Source organism: Chrysochloris asiatica, unplaced genomic scaffold (genome assembly GCF_000296735.1).
Source record: "Chrysochloris asiatica unplaced genomic scaffold, ChrAsi1.0 scaffold00059, whole genome shotgun sequence".
Classification (NCBI taxonomy): Eukaryota; Metazoa; Chordata; class Mammalia; order Afrosoricida; family Chrysochloridae; genus Chrysochloris; species Chrysochloris asiatica.
The window spans coordinates 15,894,339-15,910,193 of record NW_006408577.1 but is presented as its reverse complement, the minus strand read 5'-3'; the positions used below and the strand labels follow the sequence as shown (position 1 = coordinate 15,910,193).

The 15,855-nt window shown below is 38.1% G+C and overlaps 1 protein-coding gene across 2 annotated transcripts in view; it reads left to right on the top strand.

Annotated features, from left to right (window-relative positions):
* Positions 1–15,855, top strand: part of STAT4 (signal transducer and activator of transcription 4) — a 139,458-nt gene that overhangs the window by 67,909 nt on the left and 55,694 nt on the right. For both annotated transcript variants that reach the window (XM_006864052.1, XM_006864053.1), the window contains exons 4-6: positions 3,576–3,674; positions 7,009–7,101; positions 10,407–10,485. In XM_006864052.1, the coding sequence (XP_006864114.1) occupies positions 3,576–3,674; positions 7,009–7,101; positions 10,407–10,485 (271 nt within the window). The remainder of the gene's footprint in view (positions 1–3,575; positions 3,675–7,008; positions 7,102–10,406; positions 10,486–15,855) is intronic.

Genomic DNA, 15,855 nt, shown 5'->3' with positions numbered 1-15,855 from the left:
GTAGACAGGTATATAGGGGAGACAACAACATAGTTAGGTATGCTCACCATGGAATGGTCAACCATTTAAGATCAAAAAGGCAACAGTTACCTAAAGACAAAGTGAAGAAGGGATGGGAAGGGGGTTGTAATGTAAATAAGACCAACAGGGAGGAAGTGGGAGAACTCTTGTTACATGAATTATAATCATTAAGATGAAACAAAGTCTAAGATTTGTTGAATGTAAAACTGATGATCTTCTCTGTAAACCTCCACTCAATTCACAATAAAAAGTTTAAAAGAAAACAAAAAAGGTCATACACAGCAGATTTGCCCAACAAAATACATCCTTTGATGATTTGACTTCTACTTCCATGAGCTTGCAGCTGTTTCTATATTAACTTTTGGAAAATTTCACTCACATGGGATATCAAAGGTATTGTCGGATGATTTCCGCATTCTGTTGGGTCATCTGTCTTTGGAATGGGCACAAATGTGGATCTCTTCCAATCAGTAGGCCAGATAGTTGTCTTCCAAATTTCTTGGCAGAGATGTGTGAGTGCCTCTAGTGCTGCCTCACTTTCTTGAAAGATTTCAATTTGTATTCCATCAATTCCTGGTGCCTTGTTCTTTGCCAATTCCTTCAATGCACTTTGGACTTCTTCCTTCAGTATCATTGGCTCTTGATCATATGCTACCTCTTGAAATGGTTGAACATGAACCATTTCCTTTTGGTACAGTGACTCTATATTCCTTCCATCTTCTTTTGATGCTTTCTGCATCATTCAATAACTTGCCCAGAGAATCCTTCAATAACGAAAGTCGATGCTTGAATTTTTTTCTTCAGTGCCCCCAGCTTGAGAAATGCTGAGTGTGTCCTTCCTTTTTGGTTTTCTGACTCCAGATCTTTGCACATTTTGTTGTAATATTTGACTTTATCTTCTTGAACTGACCTTTGAAATTTTCTGTTCAGCTCTTGTACCTCTTCATTTCTTCCATTTCTTTAGCATCTCTATGCTGGAGAGCAAGTTTCAGTATCTCTTCTGACATCAATTTTGATCTTTTCCTTCTTTCTTGTCTTTTTAATGACTTTTTTCATGTATGATGTTCTTGATGTCATCCTACAACTCTTCTGGTCTTCAGTCTTTAGTGTTTAATGTATCAAATCTGTTCTTCAGATGATCTCTAAATTCAGGTGGGATATATTGAAGGTCATATTTTGGCTCTCGTGGACTTGTTTTCATTTTCTTCAGCTTCAGTTTGAATTTTCATATGACTAATTGTTGTCAAGGACTTTATTTTTCTTGGATTAACTATCAACACTCATGGAAGCAGCAGTCAAGAAATCAAACGACATGTTGCATTGGGCAAATCTGCTGCACCAAAACTTTTTAACTGTTGAAGAGCAAAGATTTCAGCTTGAGAACTAAGGTGTGCCTGACCCAAGCCATGGTATTTTCAATAACCTCATATGCATGCGAAAGCTGGACAGTGAATAAGGAAGACCATAGAAGAATTGATGTTTCTGAGTTATGGCATTGGAGGAGAATATTGAAAGTGCCATGGGCTGCCAAAAGAACCAACAGATCTGAATTGGAAAAAAGTATCACCAGAGCTGTCCTTGGAGGCCAGAATGGCCAAACTTCATTTCTCATATTTCAGACATATTAGCAGAGTAGACCAGTCGCTGGAGAAGGATATCATGTTTGGTAAGGTGGAGGGTCAGAGATAAAGAGGAAGAGCCCCAGAAAGATGAATTGGCCAAGTGGCAGCATCAATGGGCTCAAGCGTGGCAACAATTGTGAGGTTGGCCCAGGACCAAACTGTGTTTCATTCTGTTGTTACACAGGGTCACTGTGAGTCAGTACCGACTTGATGGCACCTAACAACAACAACAACTTTTATGAATGGAGTCCTGGTGTGGCACTGTGGGTTAATGTGCTGGAGTGCAAAGTTGGTTTGAACCAAGGTTGGTTGTTCAAGCTCACCAACTGCTCCTTGGTAAACCCTATACAGGGTCTCTATGGGTTGGAACCAATCCAACGGCACTTAACAACAACTTACATGAGCAGTGATTGTGGATACAAGTAAAATGAAATCCTTCATAACTTCCATCTGTTTTCCGTTCATCATGATATTTATCGGTTTTTATTTTTTCCTATTATGTTATAACATACTGAAGGCTGTGTTCTTTGATCTTCACAGCAAGTGCTTCAAGACTCTTCATTTTAGCAAGCAAGGTTATGTCATTTGCATATCATAGCTTAATGATCCTTCCTCCAATGCTAATGTCACCTTCTCCTTCACATAGTATTTGCATAAGTAAGGTGAAAGGATACAACCCTGACACATGCCTTTCCTGGTTTTAAACCATTCACTATCCCTCTGTTCTATTCTAACAATGGCCTCTTGATTTACAGTAAATCTTCTGATTCAAATGGCCAATACAAATATAATTCAACTCAAGACTGCCTAGGAAGTCGATTTTTATGTGTTCCATTTATTTTTTACAATTTCCAGTTTTCCTAGATTCATAGCATGTACATTTCATATTCTGATTATCAATGAATACTTTCAGCTCATTTTTAGTTTCTTCTCATTTTGAGTCATCCTCAATCAGCAAATGATGGTCCAGAAAACTTTGTTCTATTCATTAAGATTTACTCTTCTTTAGGTAGACGGCTCATCCTCAGTTTTATTTTGAGTGCCTTTCAACCTGAGGGGCTCATCTCACACCACTACATCAGACAATGTTCTGCTGCTACTCATAATGCTGTTAGAGGCTAATCACTCACAAGTGGACTGTCTATTCCTTCTTCCTAGTCTGTTCTTAGTCTGAAAGCTCCACTGAAATGTTGACTATGAATGACCCTACTGGTATTTGAAACACCAGTCAAATATGACGGCATAGCTTCCAGAATCACAGCAACGTGCAAGTCACCAAAGTACAAAAAAGTGGCAGATGTGTGGAGTTTTGACTCACAGTGTTTTGACTCATAGCATATGACAGACGGAGTAAAACTACTCCCATAAAGCTTTCCTGGCTATAATCTTTTATGGAAATAGAAAGCCAGTTTTCTAATGCTGTGGAACTGCTAAGTGGGTTCAAACTGCCAGTGGTTTGGCTAGCAGCAGAGACCTTAACTAGTTGCACCATCTAAACCTCCTGAGGGAGTGTGGTGGCTCTGTAGGATAAGCACTGGACTGTGCACCACAAGGTTGGAAGTTTGAGCCCACCAGTCACTCTGAAGGAGAAAGACGGGGTTTTCTGTTTCTGCAAATATTTACAACCTTGGAAATCCTATACAGACTCACTGTGAGTCAAAACAAAACCAACTCAACAGCATACCACCACTACCAAGAACTATATTTTGTTACTTATAATGATTTTGAAGACAAAGAAAAAAAGGAATCACACTAAAGTCCCCTTTGACAAAAAGAGTTTCTGTTGCTTTATAATGGAATGGATGGTTGGAACAAATCTCAAATAATTCTCACCTATTTATTAGGAAAAGATAGTGATTTGCAAGCACTGATATTTTATAATGATACATATATTTAAAATTTTACTTTATTTTGTTTATTTCCTTGTTTTAGGGAAAGTTTCATGGAAACCCAATGCATGTAGCTGTGGTTATTTCAAACTGTTTAAGGGAAGAAAGGAGAATATTGGCGGCAGCCAACATGCCTGTCCAGGTAATAGTATCAGACTCTTGTTTTTAACTTAACCTCATTTTTTCTGAAATAGAACTTCTTCCCTTTTTCGTAACCAGCTTTTCTACAACTCCTGGGTGTTGCCCTCAGTTCAGTCCCTTGGAACCAAGGTTTTGAATTCATCTTGGACTAGTAGCGTAGTGGTTACGAATAAGGCTGCTCATCTCACGGTCAGCAGTTCAAAACTACCTGCTGTTCTGTGGGAGAAAAATGAGGTTTTCTGATCCCATAAAGATTTATAGCCTCAGAAATCCTGTTCAGGGTCACTATGAGTCAGAACTGACTCCATAGTACATAACAATAACAAGTGTGAAGATAATTATCAATACTTTCTATTATTTATTTCTGAAAGTTTTTCTGTTTTCACTCATCTCACTGTATTGCAGGTTCATCCATCATCTAGTCTAGGAATGTAGTTACCATAATAATGACAAACAGTAATAACAACTTTCCTAATTACTTAGCTTCTTCACCATGTTTGTCTTTATAGAACCTTGTTCAAATGCCTTGTTGTTGTTGTTGTTAAGTGCCGTCGAGTCGGTTCCGACCCATCGCGACCCTGTACAGGGTTTCTGACCTTAGTAGCCCCCTAATTCCTGCCCCACAAGTCTAAACTAACCAGTAAGAAGGAATGTTGTTTTATAGAAAGTCCATAAAACTTGCTTATTGGCTGCTTGAGTATACTTGGCCTGTTATTGTTTAGACTGTATCCCACCATCCTGAATGAATTCAGAGCCCCTAGCAAAGATGATCAGAGGAATCAGAAAATCCCTTAAGGAATATCTTTTGACTTAATCCTTACTAGAGGGAAATTTTCTAAATTATGCTTTCCATGACTTCGTAAATCATACCACTATATTTATTTTGAAGACCCAATAGTTTAATATTTTCAACTATTAAAAAGTCTTAGGTTGAGTTAGTTTCAGATTATTGCTGTTTTTAGAAAAGTATGAGATTATAAAATTTATCTATCTTGGTTTTTAGAGGAAGAAGAGAGATAGTATCATTTTTACTTAATTTAAAATACGAACTCTAGTAAGTTTCCAAAGAAAATATAATTTGATTCAATGGGTTTTGGGTTTAAAATGAGACAATGCCTTTCTCAGCTATCCTTTCTTATACACCTCTCAATTCTAGTCATTTCAACATTCTTGTGTGTGCTGCTCCCATATATCAGTCAAATTGAAACAGTAGTTTATTTGGGTAGATGCTCATGAAAGTCACTTTGAAAATAATCTGCCAGTATGAAAACCATCCCAAAAGAAGTATTTAAATTTCAAGGTTTTAAATTTTCAAGTAGACAAATAATAGAAGTTCAAATGAAAGAGAGTGAGCAAATGTAGCCGTAGGGAATTTTCTAAGTCTTTAACCAAACTGAAAAATGTAATGTAGTTGAAAGAACACTTGATCAATAGTCAATGACAAAAAGTTCCACTTGAGGTTCCACAGTTGACTTTCTATGGAGCTTAGTCATCAACCTACTTAACCATCACTCTCCACCCCTTAACTGTAAAGTGAAGACAGGATTGCTTCCATCTTTAACTTTCATTTCTACATATTTATGTGACTTCATTTGTAATGACCACACTCAAGGTCAGATTATTAAAGTTGTCAAAATTGTGCTTGGAAATGTGTAGAGGTCAGAGTTGAACGGTGGCTACCAGAGACGGGAGCAAAGAGGAAATATGAGAATCTTTATTTACCTAGCGCCAAATTTCTGTTTATTGGGTTGGAAAATGTGGCAATGAATGTTGGTGATGATTGTACAACATGATTGATGTAAATGGTTTCATTGAAATTATACAAATGAAAAATGTTGACTTGGAAAATGTCATTCTAACCATATTTTTACAACAGCAATAATAATAGTACTAAATAAATGGTGCTTGGAGAAGCTGGTTAGCCTGTCTGTTCAATTAAGCTACTATATTTTATATCTTCTTTATTAAACTCCCTTTTGTTGTAATATAAAAAATAAATCTTATCCTAGCAGATTCAACATCTGCAATTCTGAATTTATAAGTCCAACTCTATGTAGCTTTCACTATACTGATTTTTAATTTCATGAATTCGTTTTTATAGAACTTATAGGTCTACTGTAGTCAGAATTGGGTTTGGTACTATAGAAAATCAGGGAAATATTTTAAAAAGAAAATCAGAAATAACACACTGGTTAAATTTTGGTGTGTGTTTTCTTTTAGTCATACATACTTAAGTGAACATGAGTACATATGACAGAATAATTTTAAAACTACTGCTACTAGGATTCCAGCTCACACATGCACGGGTTTCTTCCAAAAGAAAAAAACACACGTTGAAACATATCTTTGTGATTGGCGGATGACTGCAGACAAGTTCTCTCAGTAATATATTTGCCTTACTGCCTTCAGAATCAAAACAGTGGCTTCCAAGGGAATCTGCTGAGCCAGTTAAATTCAAGGCAGAGAAGTCAGCTCAGAAGTTTATGGCAACTTTTTTTTTCTTATTCCGAGGGGATAGTCTTGAATAGATTTTCTCAAAGAACACAAGACAATTACGGGGCTTATTATGAAGAAGTCAGAACACTAGAAACTGCATTGAAGAGAAAAAGGCCAGGAAACTTATGCTGAGGAATTTTCTTCCAACACAGCAAAGCATCTGCTCAGTTTTCAAGGGCAGCGAGGACTTTCCTATAAGGATTTTTGTTGACAAACCTTATTCCACCCACCTTATAGCCCTGGGTTTGCCTCTTCAGATTTCTTTTTGTTCACAAAACTCAAAGACCTTTCAAAGGAGTATGATTTAAGTCCCTTGAGAATATCCAAACTTCCCTTTTGACTTTGTATAAGTCAAAGAGCCCAGAATTTTTCAGGGAATGATTAAGAGAGATGAAAATACAGTCCTCAGAAGTGTATAGACCTAGATGGAGGAGAAACAATAGCTTCATATTTTTGTTTAAGAAAAGGTTCTTATGAGTTGGTAGCATGACTTTTTGACTTACCTTGTAAATACACACACACACACACACAGTCAATTGAGATAATAATTAATATTTTTATAATCTATTCTATCTTGTGTGACCCTGCAAGATAAGCACTGGACTGCTAACCAGCACGCCTCAGGAACTCTATAAAGGTCACTATGAGTTGGAAAGACTTGAGAACACTTTACAACAAGAACTCTATCCCTTAACAATTTAATTCCACTCACATATCATTACATGTTCTTCTACAGGATGATTTTAAATGGCTTTGGATCCAAATAAAAGTAATTCTTATATTCGTTATAAATCTGTTCTGTCAACACCAGTGAAATTTCAAGACTTTTTTTTCCCCAGGGACCCCTGGAGAAATCCTTACAAAGTTCTTCGGTTTCAGAACGACAGAGGAGTGTGGAGCACAAAGTGGCCGCCATTAAAAACAGTGTTCAGGTGAGTAATCTTAGAGATAGCCTCTCTCCACTGTGTCCAAAGGCAGTGTTTTCAGAAATCACAGAGCAATGTGTTGATAAGATAAATGCCTCTCATACATGTACTGATATTAGAGATGATATCTTTGTGGAAAGTTTTTAAACTACATTTTCTATTTCTTTTTTAGAGGGCTATTCAGACAATCTCTTTTTCAATGAATTTTTATAATTATGATTTTTCAAAAAATTTATCCATTTTATCTAAGTTGTGTTTTTATTGGTTTAAAGTTATTAAAATATTACTTTGCTATTATTTTAATAACTGCAGAATCTATAATGGTCCTGCCTCTCACATTAAATATTGATAGTCTGTGGGGTTTTTTTTCCATTTTTTCTTAATAAGTCTAGTTAGAGGTTTATCACTTTTATTACTTTAAAGATTATTTCTTCCATTTCATATGTAAAATATAATGCCTACTTTACTTTTAAAAAACTTACATAGCATCCATATCCTTCATAAAAATAATAAATGTTGTATAAACTAAATAAACTATAGATGTTTAAAGGGAAACTGTCCCATATATGGTAACACATTTGGGCAGAGGTTTTAAATGATAATATTTCTGAGCATTTATTTTCAGACTTCTGATTTAGTGACCACCACCACCACCACCCCCAATAACAAGGCAGTGTGGCACAGTAGGATAAGCACTTGACCTCAAGGTCAGCTTGAACCACCAAGTCAGCTGTTCAAACTCACCAGCTGCTCCTCAGAAATCCTATACAGGATCACTATGAGTCGGAACCGACTCGATGGCACTTAGCGACAACAACAACAACATAGCAAATTAAAGGAGTCCTGTTGGTGCTATGGGTTAGGCATTGAGCTGCTAGCCACAAGGTTGGCAGTGCAAACCCACCAGCCACTCCATGAGAGAAAGATGAGGCTATTCGCTCCTGTAAAGATTTATAGTTTCAGAAACCCTATAGTATCAAATCTGTTCTTGAAAAATTCTCTAAATTCAGATGGGAGACACTCAAGGTCATATATTGGCTTTCATGGACTTGTTTTAATTTCATTTAACTTTAGCCTGAACTTGTATATAAGCAATTGATGGTCCGTTCCGCAGTAGCCCTCTAGCTTTATTTTGACTTGTGATACGGAGCTTCACCTTCTCTTCCCACAGATGTAGTCAAATTGATTCCTGTGTATCCTGTTAGCGAGGGCCACATGTCTAGTCACCATTTATGTTGTTGAAAAAAAGTATTTACAATTTATAAGTTATTGGTATAGGAAAATTCTATCATGTGATCGCCAGTGTCATTTCTATCACCAAGGCCATATTTTCCAACTACTGATCCTTTCTTTTCCTTTCAAACTTTAAAAAAAATCCCCAGTAATTATCAATGCATCTTCGTTTCATGTTTGATCAATTTCAGACTGAAAAGTTGGTACAATGCTTCAGTTTCATCGTCTTTGGCCTTAGCGGTTGGTGGGTAAATTTGAATTTGAATGACAGTCGTATTAACTGGTCTTCCAGTTAATAGCTATATGGCTATTATCTTATTACAGACAGCATTGTACTTCAACATAAATCTTGAAATGGTCATTTTGACAATGAATGATCATTCCTCTTCAATTGGTCATTCCCAGAATAGTAAACCACATGATTGTCTGATTCGAAATGGCCAGTATCAGTCCATCTCATCTCATTACTGACCACCACTCACCTGTCAGCTGTCATACTGTGGTGGCTTGTGTGTTGCTGTGATGCTGAAAGCTATGCCACCAGTATTTTAAATTCCAGCAGGGTGGGCAGGTATAAACAGAGTTTACAGATTAAAACAGATTAGGAAGAAGGAGGGGTGGAGCACTTCTGAAAGACTATTGTTGTTTTTTAGTGTGTGGGTTTCAACTCATAGCAACCCTGTATAGAGTTTCCAAGGAGTGGCTGATCATTTGAATTGCTGACCTTGCTGTTAGAACTGACCTCGCAGTTCAGTGCTTACCCAACAGCACCGCACCAGGACTCCTTCTCAAAGATTAGCCATTGAAAACCTGATAGATAGCAACAGAACACTGAAGGCTTTATTTTTTTTTTTTTTAATTAAACTTTTATAGCGAATTGGGTGAAAGTTTACATGGCAGATCTTAAATTTTACATTCAACAAACCGAATTTTGTTTCATTGTAATGGTTACAGACTCCCACCATGTATCATTGGTGGTGGTGGCGGCCGGTGGTTATGTGCAGTGGAGTCGGTTCCAACTTAGAGCTACCCTGCATAGGGCTTCCTAGGCTGTAAATCTTTACGGGAGCAGAAAGCCTCATCTTTTCTCCAGCGGAACAGCTGGTTAATTTCGAACTGCCCACTATGCTTACGGAGCTCCTTCCATGTAACATTGTTGTTGTTGAGTGCCATCAAGTCGGTTCCGACCCATAGCGACCCTGTACAGGGTTTCCGAGGCTGTAAATCTTTACGGGAGCAGAACGCCTCATCTTTCTCCCGCAGAGCAGCTGGTAGTTTCGAACTGCTGACCTTGAGGTTCACAGCCCGATTCGTAACCACTACGCTACCAGAGCTAACAGTATTTACCTCTATCCGCCCCCTCCCCACCCAATTTCTTTCTTTTCTTTTCTATTCTTTTTTTTTTGTGTGTGTGTACACGCACCACACAGAAAACATTACTCGTTTAACTATCAAGAGGACACATTTTGCAAGTCAGCTTCCTGCGCTCAGGCACACAGTCTTTCTCAGTCCATGGGCCTAGAGTCCTCAGCTGCTCTATGCCATAGCCTCTGCCACAGTCTCTGTTGTTTTCCCTTTTCTGGTTAGCATCACTCGCTCCTCTCATGCTCTTCCCTCTTAATGGTCCTACGTCCTTTGTTCCTGAAATGAGAGATTAACTACTCCCTTCTTTTAGTTACATATCTCACTGAAGGCTCTTGAAACAGTATGGCAAAAATATCAATGAAACAGACCACGTACAGGAAACATAGATACTTTTTCTTCTAAGAAATGTAGCGGAAAAATATTTAAATCAAATTGTCATAAATTGCAGCAGATTAGATTGTGACATTAGCCCCACTTAGCGTAGTGGTTACGAATCGGGCTGCGAATCGCAAGGCCAGCAGTTTGAAACTACCAGCTGTTCCGCGGGAGAAAGATGTAAAGATTTACAGGGTCGATATGAGTCGGAACCGACTCCACGGCACATAACAACAACTGGAGACTGGGTGTGTCAAGACAGTGCATTTAAAATACTTAAGATGTTGTTTCCTGATATACCTACTTGTCATACCAGAGTATGCTTTCTTTTATAAAAGATGACAGAACAAGACACCAAATACTTAGAGGACCTCCAAGATGAATTTGACTACAGATATAAAACAATTCAGACTATGGGTAAGTTTTTGTTTTGCCATAATTCTACGTATCAAGGAAAGACAACATGACTAAGGGTTCCTATTTACTAACAAAATTGATAAGTAACTTTGACCCACTTCTTTATATGAGTCATTTTATTGATGGCTAACCAGTGTTTGTTATGCTTCCTCCTCCTCGCTCTACTAGTATGTATGGGTGCTTTGGCACTTTCTCTCTCTCCCCTACAAACATTTTTTTTCTTTTTTCTTTAAGTTTTTATTGTGAACTGAGTGAAAGTTTACAGAGCAGATCATCAGTTTTACATTCAACAGATCATACAACTTGTTTCATTGTAATCACAATGATTATAATCCCTTCCATGTACCATCAGTTAACAATATTTCTCTCTATTCATTTTAGCTCTTTTTTTAAAAAAACACTCAGGCATATATAATCATTTTACACCACCAAAGGGCACATTCTGCAAGTCGGCCTCCTGACCACCATCTCTTAGTCCCTCACTTCCCATGAATCTAGAGTCCTCAGCTGCAACCCCTCTCCATGTACCCACCTCTGCCACCATCTCTGGTGTCTCTGCTTCTCCAGATAAAGTCCCACATTCCGCTTGTGCTCTTCTCCCTTGATGATCCTAGGGTCCATTGGTTTTGGACTGTAAGATTAATTGCTCCCCTGTTTTTATTATAAAACTTCTACCTTTACAATTGTGACAGTCGCAATTAGTCATGATAACAATTACTCACTATAGAATCATAAGAATCTTTCCCCATCTCTTTTAACCAGACACACCTAGACAAGATGAAAACTATTCAGTGGGGACTCTTTCTTCCCCTACACACTCTTAAAGTAAACTCCCTCTTGGAACTTTGTAAGCCAGTCACTTTGTGCCTTTATCGCCCACTAATTTTAGGTAGCCAATGTCTAAGTTGCCTGTCCCTATCTACCCTATGTAAAGAGGGAATAGCATTGATACTTGATGTGAAGACTCCTTTCTTCTCTGTTGGCATTTAGAATTACTACCTCCAGAGCAAAGGAGCTCTGGTAGCATAATGGTTATAAATCGGGCTGCGAACAGCCAGGTCAGCAGTTTGAAACTACCGGCTGTTCCACAGGAGAAAGATGAGGCTTTCTGCTTCCATAAAAATTTACACCCTCAGAAACCCTGTACAGGGTTGCTATGAGTCAGAACCGATTCTATGGCACATAACCATCACCACCACCACCTCCAGAGTATAAGTCGGGTTCATCAAATTGTAGCAATTTACGCTTGTTTTTTTTCTCAAAAAAAAACTTTTTTTTTTTTTTAAATCTTCCTTTAGTGGAGTTCTGATTATCTAGCCATGAGCACTAGGTCAAATGGGTACTATCTGGAAGTTTGGGCATTCTTATGCATCTCCCCTCACTTCATATAAGCTGGATGCTTCACTCTCAGCTCTAGCACTCTGTGGCTGTGTCCTTGTCCATGTGCTCAGGTGTCCCCAGGTCTCACCACACTTTGGACCAGCAGCCCTTCCTCTTCTCTCTCACTTCTCCAGGTCAACAGGAATCAATGGACCATGGTTGGACTCAGCCCATTTCTTCATTGCTACCTTTCCCCTACTTCCACTCACCAGTAGACCAATATGGTCGCCAGCAAGCTTACATGTCTGCTCATGTGTTCCCTTTGATTTTCAGTCTTAGAGGAACTTGATTGCTTTCCTTGATGGCTTTCCAGAAAACAGCTTGCTTATTGTTATAGTAGCCAGTCATATTGATATTTTTGTTGGGGGTTTTTCCTGATGATCTTTCTTTGAAGATGCATCTTCTATCACTCTAACTGTTCCAGGCTCGTCTGCTTGTCCTTTCAAGTGGGAATGTCCCACCTCACACGGTTCTGTATGGGACTCAGGATTCCACCTAAGGTCCTATACTCTGCAAAGGCTCCGCAAGAGGCCTATGTCACTGGGCAAGTTCTAGAACCCCTTTTGGGTATTCCCATCAGTTATAGGCTGAAGATGGGCTTGCAAGTTTCCTGTAATCATGTTTCCTGACATCCCTTTCTATCCCACTCAAATGTCTATGTTACAATAATAGACAAGGGAAATCAATATTCATAAGACAGTTAAGCATCTTAGTATTATTTCCCCTCTTCAAACTATGCATAGATCCCTGTATCACAGAGCCCTGAGTTCAAAGATGGAGTATGTATCACTATTTACCTCTGTCCCATTTAGCCCATGCAAACCTGTCTCAGTGTTCCCTTATCTACCTTGTTCTTCCACCTCCTCCTCCTTCTTTTATTTCCCTCCCCAACACCCAAACTATGACATATCTGCCCCCTACCCTGTGCTTTACCATTGCTTCCCTCCACCTTCCCCAAAACTCCCCCACCCCAACCCCACCGTTGTGGTTACCTTATATTCCATTAACTCTTCCCTCCATTTAAGACAGTCTATTTTATCCTGTAATCTACCTGACCTTCTCACTACCTGGATCTTTGTTCCTCTGTGTTTACCTTCTTTCACATTGTAATTGTTTTGATCACAGACTAACCTCCCAGATCCTCTGAATTTGTTCTTATGGTTTTATTCTGTTCTCGACTCTTCCACTTGTCAGTTGAGTTCTGGGTGATGCTGCCACGTACGCCAATCTCTGGTTGTTGTCTGTTCTTGCTGGTTCTCAGTCCACAGAACTCTTTTTAGGATATTTTTCATAGCAGGGTTAGCTTTGGCAAAATCCCTTATGTTCTGTTTATCCTGGAATGTTTTGATTATACCGTCATATTTCATTGACAGCTTTGCTGGGTAGAGGATTCTTGATTGGCAGTTTTTTCTTTCAGGATTTTATATGTCTCCCCCATTGCCTTCTTGCCTGCATGGTTTCTGTTGAGAGATCCGAGCTTAATCTGATTTGCTTACCTTTGTATGTTACACTTCTCTGTTCCCTAGCTGCCTTCAGGATTCTGTCCTTATCTTTTATTTTGGAGAGCTTGATTATTATATGTCTTGGTGATTGTCTTTTAGGGTCTAGCCTTCCTGGGGTTCATTGAGCTTCTTGAATGCTTATCTTTTCACTCTTCAGGATGTTAGAGAAATTTTCTTCCAGAAGCTCTTCAACTATCTCCTTTGTGGACTTGTTTGATTCTTACTGTTCCAGATTGCCAATAATTCTTAAATTATTCCTCTTCATGTTGTCCATCATGAATCTTAGACCTTCTTCAGTTTTTTTATTCTTTTTTCTGCTTGTTCTTCTATCTTAGTAGTATTGAGAGGTTTGTCTTCCAGCTCACTAGTTCTGGCTTCCATCTTTTCAATTCTACTCCATTGCCCTTTCGGTGTATTGTCCATTTCTGACGTTCTATTAATCATTTGGACCTCTTTCTATAGGTTTTGAATTGTTTCTAATGCAGTATCTATCCATTTGATTGTTCCTGTAGCACTTTCCTGACTTCTTCCTTATTTTTCTCAACTCCATTGTATAGTGTTTTGATACATTTTATTATCATTTTTCTGAATCCCTTCTCAGGCATTTCTAAAGCCTGCCCATCTTCCAGTATGGAGTGTAGGTCTACTTCTAGCTCATTTGCCTAAGTCACCTTATCTTGTTTCTGGACATGTACTGATATGGCCGTCTGTTTCTGTTTTTTTGGGCATATTCAGTAGTTAGCTGTGGCCTTAATACTTACATGGGTGTGTGTTTTGGTATTTTTTATGGTTTCTGATTACCTCCAGGTAGATGTGATCAAGAGATGGGCTTCCCTTTTCACTCTTCTTCCTGAGAAATTTCAAGATGCCACTGTTGGTTATTATGACATAACTCAGGATTTAATTTTCAGCCTGTTTCCTTTTCAGTCTTCCTGTCCCACTCCACAACCCCTGTTCAGGCCTTTTTCCTAGTGATAAACAGTTTAGGGCCTGCTGTGGCCATTTTGCACTGCCACTTGGTTTTAAGTGGAAACTGTTGCTTTACATTTTGAGGAGATCTGTGTGTATGCATAGTAGAACTCTCCGGGTGTGGGAGTGGGGTGTCCACTCACTCCAGCACCTCCTCTAGTCACCAGAATGGAAGTGTGCAGACAGTGAGAGACCAAAGAACAGATACAAAAAAAAAAAAAAAGAATGTACATACCTTTATCTCCATGGTTCTGTCAGGTGTCCATGGCTGCTCTGCTCCTTTCCCCATTTGGTCTCACCCAAGATGGCTGTTCAGGGAGTAGCTGAGTGCCTTGGATTAGAAAGCATTAGGTTTCTTGCTTCTGTTATAAATTCCACTGGATGTAAGTCTTCCAATTTTCTAAATATCCCTTTATATGTGGTTCAGAGTTCTGGGACCATCCCCTGAGCCTGCTTGGTCCAGTATTCTGTGTTGTTGCTGACAGAGCTCCTCGCTGCACTTCTACCCTATCTGCCATCTTATTTGTTCTCCTATAAATGTATTTTTATCAACCAATTCAACAGTAAATTATAGACCTCAGAAGACATCATCCCTGAATATTACAGCATGAATCTCCAAAAAAATCAGAACATTCTCCTATACAATCAAAATACCATTGTTACTTCTAACAAAAGTAATAATAATTACCTGGCACCATCAGGGAATTAGTAATATCATCCCTACATGTGTTTTTCTCAATATAATTTTTTCAGATTATAGAGTCAGAATGTGTTTCATAGGGAAACACTTGTAAGATAGAAAAAAAAGGGGGGGAGGGGCATTAAGAATAAAAAGTGCATGAACTCACATCATCCATAGATAAATACTGTCAAAATGTTACTATGTTTCTTTCCAGCTTTTCCATTGTGTTTGTACATACTATTTTTCCACAAAATCGAGATCATGTCATATGCATGGTTTGGCATACTGCTATCTTAAAGGTTTATTTGTAAATATTTAGCCAAGTTTCAAAAACATAATTTTACAAATGTCAAACCTGAAAGGTACTGCAATTTATTTGACTATCTTTTTGTGGTTAAATACTGAAGTTGTTTACAATTAGATGATTTTTTAAGAAATAGAGGGAAATAATGAGACTTTGTACATATGCAAGAGCTAAATTTACAAGTAATAGTGAATTGACTGTTTAAAGTGTGTTACAATAATGGGATCACCAGCTAGATTTAAATTATGTCTAGATTAGTTAATAAGATTGCATCAATATTAATTTACAGGTTTTGATGATTACAGTATGCTTGTATAAGTTATTAACATGAGGGGGAAATGGGTAAAAAGTGCATTGGGGGGAATCTCTGTACCATTTTTTTTAAACTTCTTATAATTCTAAAATTATTTCAAAATAATTTAAAAAGCAAATCAGATATAAGCCTTTCATTTACAGAGCCATCTTTAGCTGTTAAAATGTTAGCTTAAAGTGTATCTTGAAGGAAGTGTGGAAGATTGAAGAAGATACTAGGA